At 43.4% G+C, this 16,816-nt stretch overlaps 1 protein-coding gene across 1 annotated transcript in view; it reads right to left on the bottom strand.

Annotated features, from left to right (window-relative positions):
- The window catches only part of DST (dystonin), a gene marked incomplete at its 3' end in the record, with an annotated part of 320,121 nt that extends 308,183 nt beyond the window's left edge, over nt 1-11,938 (bottom strand). The window contains exons 1-2 of the mRNA XM_081998014.1: nt 11,527-11,938; nt 11,021-11,055 (exon numbers count right to left, since the gene is read on the bottom strand). Of these exons, the coding sequence (XP_081854140.1) occupies nt 11,021-11,055; nt 11,527-11,707 (216 nt within the window). The 5' untranslated portion in view covers nt 11,708-11,938. The remainder of the gene's footprint in view (nt 1-11,020; nt 11,056-11,526) is intronic.
- Nucleotides 11,939-16,816: the final 4,878 nt, after the last annotated feature.

A 16,816-nucleotide genomic window follows, 5' to 3' on the forward strand; every position in this document is an offset into this window, starting at 1 on the left:
GTAAGTATCCAAAATTAGATAGGATGGATCAGACCCATGATGACTAGGTTTTAGTCTGTCTTCAATACAGTATTCATGATTCCATATATATTTTATCATCAGATTTCCTCTTATTTTCCTCCTTCAACACGAAATAATTCCAGTCTCTTCCATACTTTTTTTTTGGTGAGACTTTTACGTGTCCTTATTCACAGACATCACACTTGCTGGATCCCAATAATTCAGCACAATACTCTTAGAAATTTGCATTACTGATATATATGATAGTACAGTATGTTCTGTTTAAATATTTCCCATCTTCTTTTCCGATCAGGCTATACATCAGAAAGAGGTCTTCACTGAATTGTCAAGAGTAATTCAAAAGGCCTTTTCTGGAAACCATGAACTTAAAAAGTAACAAAGTGGATAAACAACTTTCCTTTGTAATATACCCAGCCTTTCATTTATGAACATCATGTGTGTTCATTTTCCCCATTCTTCAGAATTTCTTCAGTATGGTCTGGTATTTGATAACCAAGTATGTGATACTCTGCAATCTTTGTTATGTTTTTGTCGATTCCCATTCCTAGCCCACTCATTAATATAAGAAACAGGATTTTGAAACTTCCTAAAAAGCTTGACTGATTTTTGCTTTTTTTATTTACAGATGAGGATATTTTCGATTATGTGTTGAGCTTTTTCTTTCACTCTTATGGTTTAACCCAGCAGGCAGCTGAACACCACAGAGTCATTTGCTTACTCCCCCGTCAAGTGGGATGGGGGAGAGAATTGGAAAAAAGGTAAAACTCGTGGGTCAAGATAAAAACAATAAGACAAAAAAGGAAGGGAAAATAATAATGATGATGATAAAAGAATATACCAAACAAGCAATGCACAATGCAATCACTCACCACCCGGTGCCCCATGCCTGGCCAGTCCCTGAGCAGTGGCAGCCACCACCCGCCGGCCAACTCCCCCAGTTTCATTGCTCAGCATGATGTCATATGGTAGGGAATATCCCTTTGGCCAGTTGGGGTCAGCTGTCCTGGCTGTGTCCCCTCACAACTAAAACATCAGTGTGTTATCAACATTATTCTCATCCTAAAACATAGCACTATACCAGCTACTAGGAAGAAAATTAACTCTGTCCCAGCCGAAACCAGGGCATTCACTTCCTTAGTCTTTAATGCTTTGTCTGATACTTTAATAGCACCATATGAATACATCAGTGCTATCCCATCTGTGCATTATTGCTTTAGTGACATGAATCTTTGACTCCTCCATTCTTTCAATGTGCTATTGTATTAATTCACCAGATCCTTCTCCTGTCCATTCTAGTTTCTACTATCTCTACTGCCTTCATCATATGTTATCTATTATTTTTACGCTTGATAAGAAACCATATTCATTCTTTTTTTTTCCAGTGTGTTAAGTATTTTATGTAGGATATATTGGGTGTTGGAATTCTAATCCAGGAATCCAACCTTTCCAGCCCATATGTGTTTTCAGAGTCACTAAACATTAACTTCAAGAGAAGTAAGAGTGCATTATCTGATGTCCAGCTGAAGTCAACAGAAATCTTTGCATTAACTTCAGTGGACACTGGACTGCAGCCCAGTTCACCTTCTGGCAAAACTTCAGTAAACAGCAGAAAAAGTGCTAGCTAGCACTAAGCCACAATTCAGCACAACTGGAGGAATGACAACAGAGCTCAACTGTACTTGCAAATGCCTTTACAGATACTTGAGTGAGTCCCACAGATTAACCACACTTTTGTAGGTGCACTAATGAATAGCAAAGCCAAAGGAAGCTCAGATAGGATAGCCAGCTTCACGTGCTTGTTTTTAAGGTTTTTGACAGTGGTTGTGTATGCATGCGAGTTGTCATCTATTACCAGTGTCAATTAATGGCCTCAAGACAGAGTCTTTGAATTGTTGGTTACTGCCTGTTTAAAGCTTGGAAACTTTTATACACATGCAACCTACAACGTCCTTGGGCCTGGAGACATTAGTATGTGCAGTATCAAAATCATTCGCAAGATACCGGAGTTCTCAGCTGTTTTGCAGAGAGGCTGAAACAGAATTAAACCCTGTAGTTGGAGTACCTACTTGAACTAAAAAGGCAAGTTTAATTAAATAACTTTATTGTATCAAATTCCCTTGCATGCTGAAAGAGAGAAATTTGAGTCTTTCTGCTGAACGTGTAAACATATATATATGCATCTGTAATGTAAGAACAGTTTTAAATTAAAAAGTGACCAAGATTGCATTATTTCCCTTCTCCTCCTGTAGTGACTTCCATCCCAAATACCCTCAGTTTACAAAGAAACAAACAAAAAAAACCCACAACATTTATTTAACTTCAAGTTCAACCCAAAATCCAGGATTCAAGTTAAGTCCTCCAAACTACATCTCGAATAGTAAAGATTCCTAATTAAAGCTAGGTCTTAGTTTTCTATAGTGGGAAGTTTTCCTACTCTCACTTAGTTTATTACTTCACAAATGTACAAGGACGAAGCAACTGCATTTGCTCTTTCTTGGTTCTATCAGGTCTCAAAAAATAGACTGCAACTTCTTTTTGTGGTTCTCTTGATTATTTTTTTTAATCTTAGCTAAGGGTTACTCCTATAAAGATCTGAATCAAGATTTAAAACATCAAATGTAAGATTTTACATTCAATTTCTCATTCCACTCCCTCATTAACAAGCTTTCACTGATGCTTCTTTGCATACCTTGTGTTTAATTTAGGAGGTACTATTCTCATCTTCTAAAGCCTAAACTCTAAGCAGTGCTAGAACCATTTCTTAGATATTGAAGACTGTGATTTGGCATGTGTCATATTCCAAGATAAGTCCACACATCCAAAGGGATTAAAAGCAATTTTCTTTTACGTAACCTGAACAAGATTACTTTTCCAACCAAGTTCATGAAATACAACATCAATAACCTGCTTTCCCATTCCTAAGTGGGCCCCCAAGTGCATATGAGCCCTTGTGTGAACACAAGGGTTTAGGTGTGAATTTAGAATACAGTTTTTAATAACCCATGCTGCATTACAGCGCTGTTTTACACAATGTCTTTTTCTTCCTATCATAAGGTTTGGATTCCTACCAAAGCAGCTAAGCTGTATCACTAGGAAAAACTGATGATGTGTAAGCAAATAGCATCCCCAGTTATGCCTTAGGATACCCTTTAAATGCTCTTTCCTGCCCAAATCTATAAAGCACAGAAGCTGGCCTGTTCTCCAAGCAGTCCTATCATTCTCTGACATGAAGGGTTGCAGCCCTGTACAGCCTCCTTGCTTTTGCGATGGCTTGTGCCAGTTCCCTCCCTGTTACCTCAGGGCACTGCAAGCCTACAGTAGGAGGGGAGCAATTATTTAAGAACAAAAATAAATCAGAGTATTGCTTGAGCTGTGGTCTGCAAGGGAGAGTTTAATTTAGAATATATTAGCACATTCCCCAAGCATGTCCCTCTTCCACCACTGCTTCCTTCATTTTCCATCTCATCACTTCTCCTCAGCTTGGACAGTGTACAGTATACCTCAAGAATCTGCCATAAGGAATTAACTTTAAATATTAAAAATACAGTAAGAAGGAGAATAAGAAATAACACTCAGATTGCCAAACCACACAGATGCTGCCCAACATCTAGTACCAAAAAATGACTGTCCTCTATCCAGTGTGCTTGTTTGAAGTGCAAACTGGTGAGAGGATTTATGCCACCGCAACATGTGAAGATGGGTCTGCACTTTGCCAAGCATGAAACAGGTGCATAACTGACGAGCAACTTAACAGGCATATATAAAAAAAAAAGATACCTAGGGTGGAATTCAGATATCTATTAAGATACCTAGATTCAGGTAGCAACAACATATCTGAACGGGTCTCTCCTTCAGGAGCTACTAGTCTAAGCTCCCGTTATAGCCAATGAAAAAATGTAGTCAATATATGCAGTGAGGCTTGAAGAACTGTTCAGCTGATGCAGAAGCAGGCACCTACACTAGGTCGGCTCAGTAGTTCTACAGACTATAAACCATAAAGCTTACAGCAAGCTTATCTTGCTGTATAAGAAGATGCTGTTTTTGCAAAGTCACTTTCCAACTCCGCCTGCGCTTTACGTCCAGGAAGGCAGCGGCAGCAGATCAGAAGGGAATGATGCCTCGACCTAGTTGTATCATTTTGTTCTCTCTAGAACAAAGGAGGAGGATAAATATAATACCTCAATCTGACATGATTATGTATTTCAGTGTAGTTAGTGCTACCAATTTAGATAATGATAAATTAAGTCTTGTAAGAACTGTGTTTCCCTTCTGGTCTGCTCCAAGCCGAGCGCGGTATTTAAGCAGCTGACTGGACAACAGGGGAGATAAGGACATTGGCACAACTTGCAAGAAATGTGTCTTTGCCCAAATGTCAACTGCGGTTGGTTTCTGTAGCTGAGGTGGTGTTCTCACACTTCAGCCGTAACTCATGTTTCGTTCCCGCTGGCGAGCCCGGAGCAGCAACCGCTGACTCCCCTTGGCGCAAGGCAGTAAGGGCACACGGGAGCACAGTGGGGCGCAGGCACTTTGGATGGCAGCAGTACCCAGATAATGCAGATGAACTAGAAGCACAAGGAATCAGCTCAAAAACAAGCCAGCTTTGCTAGCGCTAGGTCAAGATTGGCCTTATCGGCTGTGGGCCTGACAACCTGCTCAAGCATCTCTGCGACACGGTGCCGAGTCCTTGCCCAGAGGAGCTGGAGGGGCCTGAGCGTGCCCTCCTCGGAGCCTAAGGCCCCTCCGGACCACAGTGCACAGGAGCCAGCCTGAGAAGCTACAGCTCTGGATGGTGCCCGCTGACGTTTGACGTGGCCAGGCCCAACGAGCCCAGCTCAGCGGAATCGGATCCTGCATGAAAACATCAAGGTGACTTCACCCTGTGCTCTGCATGGTTCTTCCATTGCACATCCAAGGTGCCTCTCCTTAAAGGAGCCTGGGAGTGGAAGAAAGTGTGAGTGATGTTCTCATGCCCTAGGAAAACCCACATAACAGCCCAGGAGCAGAAACAGCCCCAAGGGTCATACTACCCTGTTCACGTGTGCTTTCTTTCATTTAACACCCTCAGCCTAAAGTGCCGAGCTGTTTCTGCAGGGGCATCCGCAACCTGATCCTAAAAATCTAACCACCACAACTGAGAAAGCAGAGTAGATGGTTAAGCTTTTCTGAGCTGTATTTGATTTATGGACCCCTGCATGATCCTTTCTGTCTGTATGAGAATGGTTTCCACAACAGATGTGGTAATCTATGCACTCACCACAAATATGACCTCAGCTATTTTAATTCACAGTTTCAATCTGACATTAGTTTCGGGGGGGGGGGCGGGAAGAGAGAGTAGCTAGAAGTTCCCATTCCGTATGTGTGCACAATGTGGCTGCTAACAGACGGATGGGGACAAGCCATGCTCCACCTGGATCCCCTTGAAACCAGGGCTCTGCTTGCGTGTCCCAGCGATGTGCACTGCAACTGGCATGCAACGTATGTGAAGCTGCAACCTCATCTAAAACACACATTTCCAGAGATAACAATAGATGCTGAGAAGCCTGAATGTGTAAATACTTACATGATAGATCGGGGGTTGCTGACATAACTGTATTAGTGGGAAACTAAATAGTGAGAAGAACTTTTATTATGTACCGGATCTTTATGCAGTGGCTGTCCCTATCCTGTTGGGGAACTGTGAGGATGTGTTCATTTATAAGGCAGGTCTCAATATGCCGTGTATCGAGGCTGTGCCTTCACCACTGATGTGGACCGTGACACAGCGTCAGTGCCTTATCAGGGGACTGATGGAGCTAAGAGGAGATCCCCTCAGCATTTCAATGCTTTGCAGACTGTCGGCAGCCAGAATAGATGTGCAGGCAACCAGATGGCTATAGAAACGTACCGGGCATTTCTACACTACGCTGTAGTACAGAGTAAAGGTACCCGAGTTAACTCCTCTGGAGGTAGCCGAGGAACCCAAGTGGTCTTGCTGCAGCAGCTGGGGACTGGCCACGTATTCTGCGATACAACTGCCAAACAGGCTGCTTCTCAGCAGAGACCGATGCTCGCTAGGCTATCTAAAAGCAGCACTGCAGTGGAAAAAGCTGACAAACAGTAATGGAGAGATGACGTATAGTAAGCAGAATCTCTGTGGTACCTAGTTTGCCGTGTAACAGCTTAGCGTGACGTATTCTGTCTGGGCCACGTTATTGGACATGTTATGAAAAATGGATAGAAAGGTTTGTCCTTATACAGTGTAACCTGTATTTATAGCTCTCCATTCATTCCTGTACGTAAGTGCTTTCATACATCTAAGAAAACAATTTATTTTTGTCTCTGATTTATTTTCCCTTGAACCTGTTCCTTAACTCTTAGACGGCTAATGGAAAAACAGTTTAAACATCCTGGGGGGAAAGCGTGTCAAACACAAAGGTAAAATATTTTCAGGCTGATTCAGCTCCGCAAAGACAAAGAGACATCCTTTGAATAGGTGAATGAATGTATTTTTCTGGCTAGTCCTGCACATTTCTGTTGCTCCTTGAATGCACTCCCTCCAATCAAACAGAAGACTCAAATTCAGCTTGGAGGCTCTGCCGATTTCTCTTTTCACTGGAGTGGTACATATCTGGGGCGGTTTATAAATAACTCTGCAATGCTCAGGATGAATTATGGTGCAACTCTTCAAAGACAATTCATTATTGTTTTGTACGACATCTAGAACTGTATTTTTAGGCAACACAGTCAAGCCTCAGAAGGGGACCATTATGGCAATGCTTAGGGATAAATTTACAAACACTTTTTCTGGGCATCAGTTGTTGGCAAAGTCAATATATGCATTTACCGCCGATTGCTGTACTATAGTTTTGCATCCATTGTACCGTAATGGATGATTTAGCAAATTCTTTTGCTCTTAAAAATTGCCATCAGTCTTGACTGACCTATTTTACTACCAGTCTTGTCACAAGAACAGACTGAGTATATATAACCTAGTAGTGACTGCTTAGTATACTAAGAAGAAAATGCAGGGTCTGCAAAACTCAAACGACCAAATGCTATTCCTTTGCTACAGCTGTGGTTAATATATGCTGCCAGCCCTCCCAACAGTCTTTTCATAAAGTGTCAACTCCTGTTGGCCTTACTGGTGTGTCTGGTCCCACCAGGCATGCACCTGGGTTATGCGAAGGCAGAATTTGCAGTGGACTCTCAAACTTCTATGGATTTGCTTCCTAGTAGGTTTATACCTTTATGTCTCAGTGTAAGCATTCACAAGAAACTTGCCCAAAATATATGAGTGAAAATTAAATAAATACTTAAAAAGTTACCATATTGTTCCTGACTACCCACCAACACTGACACCTTCAGCTCCTGAGATCACAGGATTTCTAATTTAAAAGGTAAGACAAGGGAAAATTGTAAAGCTCAGAGAAAATTTCAGGCAAAAGATTAATAAATCTGGTGATTTTTTTCTTCCCCAAAAACCATCAACTACTTGTTTTGCAATTAGCACAATTATCCCTTCACAAACTCATAAACAACACCATTTAAAAATCCTGAATAAGGAACTTCCTTTTCAACAATTCTTACCCTTGAGTCATAGGATTTTAAGAATTATACCATTTGGATTAATTCTTTCCAGCCTAAGGGCTAGAAGCTTACTTCCTTTTTAACTGAAAGGTAAAAAATCTCACGTAATCCCATGACTCCAGAGGTTTAGACAATAAGGAAAACTAATTCAGAAATTTAAATCACAAGAAGTAGCAAGACCAACACGTTAAGCAATACCTTTAAATTGTAAAGTACAGAAGACACTCAAACCTCTTTGTAAAGTATAAACATTGAAACGTATCAAGCCCAAGTCCCCAAAGTACTCAGAGAAAATTCCTGTACTTCATGAAAAACCCGACTTCTACAGAAAGCACACGAAGAATTAAGTCAGTCAATCACAGGTAACATTCAAATTTTTGAATATACAAGGAATAATAATTAAAAAAACCCAACATAGTCCCTATTTTGCTAAAACTCCCACCAAGTTATATCATTACTTTGCTGTGGTTTTGGTTGAGCACAGTCATTTCATTCTACAACTGATTCTCAAAATAAAGAAGAGTGCAAATATCTACATCAAAGTCTGATTTGTCATGTAAGCAATGAATATTTCTGTTGGAAATTTACTTGTTTTCTTTTTACAGCCATGGCATATCTAGGTCTCCCTCAGATTAGAAACATTAACTATTCTGGGTGCGATTCCTATGAGACTTCATGGGGTATCTATAGTACCTGGGGGAGGGAGGGAAACTCAAGAGCAGTTATAGTCATAATGAACTTAAAGAACTGCAGTAAAAAATATATTAAAAAAACAGACCTGGCAAACCTCAGATGGTAGTAAATGAATGTTCATGGGGAGGTAGAGACACCACTGTATGCTCTCTCACGTCTTCTAACTGGTTAATTTTTCTGTTATGAAGCACCTCTAACAAAGACTTTAGCCTACTTCTTATTCATAATGATTAATGCAAATTTACCTCCTTTTGAAGCAGGGGGTCAAGTGTTTAAGTTCATTCCATAATGAGCAATATCTGCATAGAATTTTGCAGTATAATATTGAGGCATGTTTTGCAGAGACCTTCAAAATCGAGACCCAAAACAACAGACAAATTATTTGTGAATTCAATTCACCAGTGGCATATAAAAATCAGAACAGAAGAGCTGATAAGGATCATAAATACCTTTTCAAATTTATTTTATTTGGGTATTTACCCTCCCATAGTAAGGTGTCTAATCTTTTAATGTGGGGTTCAGTACTAAAGGAAAGGGATTAAATAGTTCTCACTGTATATAGACAAAGAGAACGTAAGCATGCACCATGAGAGTTGTGGCTCTGGCAAAGAACCTCAACATAAATTTGCTACACATCTATTTTTCCAAATATAAGGCTCTCCTGGCAGGCAGCCAATCATGCAGGAACTGCCAACCGTGCTGTAGATAGGGCAATTATAATTCTCTGTGCACAGCCACAAGACCACCTGCATCTTCACGTGTGACCTAAGTCGGATTTGAACCCAGCTCTCAGGAGATGAATGACAACCCACTGCTATTTACTATCAACCTATTTTTCATTATCTCTTATTATCATTAAGAAACAATCTTTATAACTGCACCTGACAACTAAGCATAGTGGAAGCTTAGCAGGTGGACCTTGTGCGATAAAACTTGAGATGTTATGTTCTTTTTTTTTTTGGGGGGGGGGGGTGGAATTATGCAAAGCTCATATTTTTATGTATCATGCTTTGCTTTCATCAATGTCTTACTGGACTTTGAAGCGCATGATATTTTGTGCCGATATAGAATGAAAACGTTGAATTCTGTTTCAGATAATGCTGACAATATTTTCATGGGAGTATGCCTGTAATTCGTTATTAATCAATTCAATGAGATTAATTAAAATCAGGTTTTACTTAAAAAAAAAGGGAAAATGAAAATTTAATTATGTCAAATGAGTCATCATTTTCTATTAAGAATCAAAAGTCCATGATAAGATAACAAAGGGGAAAACAGCTCCACCACTTACTTAGAAGGGCAGTTTAGACTGTTAGCTGTGGTGTTACTTTGTCTGAACAAATGTAGAAAATTATGAAAGAATGTAACAGTTCTTACTGCTTTATTCTAGCACATTTCAGTAAATGGAAACTTCTAGGAAATAGTTTAAATGCATCTACTTCTAACTGGGTGATATGCAAAGAACCACAGGCTGGAGTAATAAAAATAAATTAGTCACTTTGCAAACTTCCCTTTCAAGAGTCACCATACAGGACGACACATATTTCAAAAGGGCGTAACACATTAAACTTCATCTCTACCTAGGCTCAAGAGTGAGAGAATTTTACATGGAAACCATGTATTTCATACTGGAGGAACTAAATCATGGGAAAAAAAAAAATAATCTTTTGACTTCTGGAGGGACACCTTTGTTTGTTCACTTTACTGCAGCACTGTTCAGTCAACAAACAAAATCAGACTTTCCATGGTTTAAAGACAGGACACTCCCTATGTCATCTTCTTTTTGTGATAGTGTGTACAAATTTCAAAATAGTTAGGAGTTTAATATCCAATACAAACCACATTGCAAAAATGTATCCCATGCACACTTTTGAAAACATTACTCATAATTAGGTAATTTTCTCAGCCACAACCAGGTAAGGGGAAAATGCAAATAATTTAAAACAAAAGATCATTTTAGTGCAAAACTCTCTCTCAAGGCTTCCAGAATAACAGGCAGTGGCATGAAGATATGCCTTAAATCAATAGCAGGAAACCAGGCAAGGGGAATATCTAGACAGGAGTCCTACAGGGCAGCATGGAAACAAAGTAGATACTAAAACAAGTATTATTTTAATATTTTCCCAGCAATTATGCTCCCCATTCAGAATCCCTAGAAACCGGCTGTGTTTCATGCTATACTTTTATCGGTGGCACGTAAGAGTTTCGATTCCTATGAATACAGGGTCATGAAATGAGACGCCCACCAAGCAGGCTCGAAGCCTGGATCCTTCTGGGATCTCCCACGGCAGCGTCCAAGCCAAGCAGGCAAACTTCCCCGCGGAGGAGCAAGGCGCAGGTGAGGGCTGGCGGTGAAGCGAGAGAGCAGGAGCTCCACAGTCGCACAACCTACCGGCTCTGCACCTATTTACCAGGTCAATAACTGGGCCTGGGGTTGCTTTTTGGACAGAGGGAGGGTCTGGCAGGTATGGCGAGCACAGCTTTTCCTGAAGTAAGCAATTGCTTTGGAAATTACACAAATCAGCAGGCCGGTTAGGGTAATACAAATGAAGAGCTGATGTTTTATGTGGGGGGGAAAAAAAACACAAAACAAAAAGCCCAAGAAATTAAAGAGGACATTATGTCTTCCATGCAAAATGAAAAGTTTGCTACATGATTTCGTTAACAGACAACCACAACGATATGTACACAGGTAAATAGAACAACTTCTGACCTTGAAATTGCGTGCTAAATAAATTACCTCAGAGCGAAAGTGATGAGTTCTCATGACAGCATCTGGAAGGGAAGCAGAAAGACACACAGGCTGCATCCAGCTCCGCCTCGGGTTTCACCCCGGCTAACGGTTTGAGCTGATTGCTCGCCCTCCGGCGCAGGTTCCCGGACGGGGTCCGGCTCTCCCGGCGCGGCTCCGCCCGGCATTTATATTTAATTCACCGGGAAGAAGTTGAGCAGAAAGTTCTGCTGCACTTGAGAGGCCGGGGACGGCTGGGAGGGGTGTTGGGGAGGTATGGAGGGGGGCCGGGGGACGCCCCCCCAGCCCCTCACGCCCCCGCCGCAGGCCGAGGTGTCGCGCAGGGATGGGTGGAGGCGAGGCTGCCGCAGTCCTGGGCTCAGCTTGAATTTTCGGCGAAGCCTTCGCCCGGCTGCAGCGAGGCAGCGCGGCCCTCCGCCGGCAGAAGCGGCGGGATGGGCCGGCGGCAGCACCCTCCCCTCCCTCCGCCCTCGGGGGCGAGCAGCACCTCTTACCTCGGCTCCTCGAGCGACCCGAAAAGACGGATTTGATGGGATGTCTCCCCTTCTGGAGCCTGCGGTGCCAGCAGCAGAAGAATAAAATCGTGGCGATAGTCCCCAGCAGCAGCAGGAGCAAGAAGAGGGCGCACTGGATGCTGTAGGGTCTCAGCAGGACCAGGAAAGCGGCGGCGATCATGGCTCAAGCGCCCGGCCGCCCCTGTGCGTGCGCGGGTCTGCGGCGAGCGGCGGGGGGCCGGGCAGCGCCGGGCAGCCTCTCCCCCCGGCAGCGGGGCGGGCATCGCCGCCGGCACCGCGCTGCTGGAGCCGGCGGGCGGGGGCGGGGGAGGAGGAGGAGGGAGGAGGCGGCGGAGGAAGGAGGGAGGGAGGAGCGGGATGAAATTCAGGCCGTGACTCAGCAGCAGCCGCCGCCACGGCGACGGTTACGGCGAGGCTTCCCCCTCCGCGCCCGCGCGGCAGCCGGGATCGAGGAGCGCGCGGGCTCAGCGCCCGCGGGCACCGGCGGGCGGGGCGGGGCGCCGCATGGCGGGCGGGGCGGGGCGGGGCGGCGGGAGGAGGAGGGTAGGGCTGCCGCCGGGAGGGAGGAAGGGGCACGGCGCAGCCCGCCGCCGCCGCGGGGACTTGGCCGGGGCGGCCGGTGACATCACGCGCGGGAGCTGCCGCAGAGGGAGGCGGAAAATGGCTGCTGCCAGGTACCGGGGGGCGGAGCGGCTTCCCCGCGCGGGCTGGGGACCCGCGCCGCGGAGGGCAGGGACCGGTGGGGCGCGGGGCCGCGGCGGCGGCCGGCCGTGCAGGTCCGTGTGCGGCGGCGGGGGCGGGAAGCGGGGTCTGCAGCCGTTTCCCGGGCAGGCGGACCCCGGCGTCAGGGCGCTGATCGCGGCTGGCGTCGTGGCAAAGCTGTCGCGCGGAGAAGGGCTCGGGAGAACCCGCCCGGCCCGGCTGCGAGCCGCGGAGGGGCCGCTACCGAGCGAGTGTCCCGTCGCCGCAGCGCGCTGCCGTGTCACCCCCCGACCCTTGGGCCTGTGGTTTGCCGCCCTGACGGGGCTGATGGCGTCGCATGTAGCACGTAAAAATCCTGGCACGTGCGGGTTGCAACTGCAGCTGATAGCCAGGGTTTAGCTCTGTAGTCGTCACTGCCTCCGCAGCTGTCACCTTGACGATGGCCCGTACCTCCGAGAGGTCTTTGAAAATGCAAGTTTTCAACTCTCTCGTACTGCTGAACACACTAAAAAAAAAAAAAAAATCACACGCTGAAAATACACCCGGATACTATTTTGCGATATTGCGTTTGCCTAGAGGAAAAGTTAGGGTTAATCGGTGACGACATGCATGCTCTTTTCATGCGCCTTTGATGTGAGGACATAAATGAGGGGAACGTTTCCGAAACTTTATAGAAATAATGAAAATCTCTGTAAACGCTGGAGCAGCGTTGAAGTGCTGCTGCTGCTTTCCGTGACTGCCATAACGCTATATAGAAAAGCGTATGTGCAAATTGAAATCAAACTACAAAATATGCGAGCTGGAAGGACAGAGAGTGAAACATAGCTGTGGCAGCTTAAGTAGGAACAGGGAAAATGACCTCTAGAATACTAAAATTCATTTATTGCTGAGTTAATAACGTTGTAATACTTTACTGTACCCATAATGTTAGGGGAAATCCATATTCATTGGAAGATCCTCTTGATACCAGGTTGAGGGGCTAAGGAAGAAGAAAAAAAAGTTTTGGCTTTTAGGTCTAAAATATTTTATTCGGGGAATTTTGTATAATTTCACACCATATGCCAAACATAGTGAGCCAAAATAGTCTGACATATTACTTTGTAAAATGGGGAGTTGCTATGCTGCAGCCTTTGATTTAAAGCTTTCCCTCGCTGCCTGGGAACTGAAAAATGCTATAAGGTTGTGTTGCATCACGTGGTGCGATATTGAAATCTTTCTTAATACCGCAGTACACTGCAGTAAAATGGTTTTAATGCAGATTACCTGGAGATTATTCAAATGGTTTGTGTTACCTCACTGTGAGATGAAGCAAATCTCTGTGAGCCTCCCGGCAGCGTGCTGCCCTGCTGCAGTGCTTCACTGCAGTATATTGCAGGAGCAGGAAACTTTTTGACACCTTTCGCTTGGCACTGATTTATTTTTTCAGAATGGGATGGCAGAGGAAACGTAGCACGGCGGTGACTGCACGGTAAATTGCAGAGTACTGAGAGGGAACGGTTATTTTCACGTTGTTCTCGGGTAGCAGTGCGTAAAAAAGATTTGACAGACAAATCTCTAACGTTAGCTTGTTAGTTTAAGGTTTATAGCTTTTCCCTTCTAAGACTTAGAGCTCATTGCTGTCTTGAGGATAATATTTTGCCAAAAGGCTATAATAAATGTCATGTCAACTGCTTTTTTTTTTTTTCAAGTGCAAGAGAGAGTACAGTTTAGTACAAGAAATGCTGACATGCGTGATTTTTCAGAGAGCTACTGCTCCAGGCTTCTGAGTCAACTGTCTCACACGTATACCAAAATGCTATGGCTTGCTTTATATTCGTTACTGCTCTGTCTTTGTTAAACACCGTGGGGTTTGGTAGTGTGGTTAAAATATTACTTCCATGGTAAATAACGTTTAAGTTGCTGAAGTTATTTCACATTAAAAATAAGCAAACTATATGTGAGTAGATATTTTTTTTCCTCAAATAGTAATAAAGAGAAATTAAAAGAAGTTTTATATGTATAGCATTTTTAATCTATGCTTCTTTACAGAATGTTTTTCAGGGAATTTTTCATAAATCTTAAGGATGATAAACAGAGAAGAGAAAAGGAATGAAGAGAGAAGGTTAAAACAAAACCTTTCAGCTGAGATTTGACCTCAGAAGGAGAATCCCAGAGGTGGAGCTATTTCAGAGAAGAGGAAGCAAAAGAAGGTAACAGAGTCTTGAGACTGTGACAAGGGTGTGTGGAACAGCAAGGCCGGTCAGAAAAGAGATCTAAGTTGTTGAGAGGCTAAAGCAAGCCCAGAAGGGTTTTATAAGCTAAGAAGGCAGCCTTCGACCCTGAAATAAATAAGGAGTACTGCTGCCAATTCAGAGTACATGTGATTTTTGCCCGCACTTTTGCAGAGATGTGAGAAGGAGCGAGGTAGTGCCCTGCAGATGCTTGTTTTGATGGGGATCAACAGAGCAGCCACAAAGTCAGGGGCATAGCTGAAGTTTTCGGCAGGAGGCTTGGGAGCAGCCTTTTATTTGAGCAATGCTGGGGGAGGAGGTGGTGGTAAGTACTTGGGCAGAGGGATGAAAAAGTAGAGTTCTTCTTCAGATTCCTCAGAAAAGAGCTGACCAGCAAACGTCTGCAGTGGAAAGGGTCAGGACAGGAAGGGAGGATGTTCCTCTGGCTGCAGTCACCCCTGAATGCAGTTGCTTACCTGTTTTCCCAAGCTGTGCGAGGGAGGGGAACAGCACGGAAATTATGTCAAACTTCTGCAGTTTAATGGAAAGTTGAGCAGGGAATGTGTTGTAGCAGCAGCAGCCGCCTTCTTGTAGGGAGACAAGGCAGCATCGACCTAAAATACTCTTTCAGCCAGTCTCTCATGATAACCTGTTCTGACTTAGCAATCTTGCCCGGTAAGGCTAAAGGCAGAGACACTTTCTTCCCTTACTCTCGCCCCATATGCAGAATTGCAGTACAGTCTATGGACTAGTGCATAGTCCTTGATAATTTATGTGAGGTTCAGCAACTCTTTTAAAAAGAAACTAGAAATCCTAGCTGAGTACCATGGGTTAGGCTGAAAGGAGAAAAAAAAAAATTGCAAAAAGAAAATATGATGGTGTTCTGAATAGAGAAACCATGTCTGATGACCTCCCGCAATGTGAGCTGTGGGATTCAAGGGCACCCAATAACTCTGAGAAGGCACCTCTCTGCTCCTACAGATTCAGGCCTTGTGGACCTCATTTTGCAATTGTAAGACTCCCTCTATCAGTGAGCAAAAAGAAAAAGGTCACATGCTAGATCTGGTGATGTGGACATAAGAACAGGAGATGATACATGATACGGTTTCAGAAGAGTTGCTGAGTAAGTGAAAGGGTAAGATCATTTCCTTTCGCTGGTATGTAGGTATGCTTTAAGGACTGTGGTTTTACTAATTAGTTATAATTAAGTAAAATATTCTGCTTAAATGACTACTTAACTGGTTAGAAGGGTTTTCTAATCATCTAATACTTCTTAACAAAACATTTGGGTTTTTCTTCTAATCAAAGAGGAACCAAAGTAAATACAGCAAAAAACAAAAAAGCAAGCAAAGTAAATACAGAAAATATCATAGTATCAGAGTATTATCAACTTCATTCAATTAAATAATTTACTTTCCCCCTCAATATTCTACTTCATGGGTTACATGTATGCTCTCCTCAGTGTGCTTTCTAGCAGCTTAAGCCTGATGTATGAGATGATGTGGCGGGAGTTTCTGGAAGATGATTAAACCTTATAAAATACATTCTTCAGCTGAAAGAATAACAATTTCCAGCTTGATATAGGCATCACATTTAAAAAAAATCTGTCATGTGAAATTATAGGTTCTAAATTCAGCAAGGTTATTGCAAATCCTTGTTCTGCAAAACTTGTTAAATTGTTCGCTCCATACAGTGCTTTGTATCTTTGGAAGGCACACTAGCGTCAGTTAATTCTCACAATATCCTTGAAATTAGGTAAATATGTATTATTATTTCAGATCCTTCAGAGAAGCTAAACTGTAAAGGTTGTTTGATTTACCCAAGACCAAACTGTGTGATCCCAGTGCTGCAGACCAGACCCCTCCAGGACTGGAACATTTTAACATCTGCAAGTGTCTTAGGTGACCACATAAAACCAAATTCTGCCTGCTTTATATTGTCCTTGTTTTGCAGGTTCATCAACGGACACGGCTTGCATGTTTTGATTCCCTCAGTTTATTAGACTGAATGTAAATCGAACGGGGTATGAGCTGTGCAGTTGTGCACTCACGGCTTAGTGTTGCTGGAAAAATGCTGGCAGGAATTATGTAGGCATAAATTGACTTTGCAGACAGAGAGGCTGATCTTGAGCCTAGATTGAAATAGACTGCTAAAGCTCCTATGGCTTTTTTTTTTTATTACAGCAGTGATATGCCCCTTTGCCCTTGGTTGAAATTTGCTCTGCATTCATTTTTGGCAATGTTTAATGTAGCAGTTGTCAATCTGGACGTGGCCTTGCATCCCAGAGGGAATTGCACTTCATTAGTATTTTGTGTATATAACTGGAAGTTGCTTAAGGATTGTTTCAGACCAATGTA

Source organism: Phaethon aethereus, assembly GCF_964289735.1.
Source record: "Phaethon aethereus genome assembly, chromosome: 3".
NCBI classification, from domain to species: Eukaryota; Metazoa; Chordata; class Aves; order Phaethontiformes; family Phaethontidae; genus Phaethon; species Phaethon aethereus.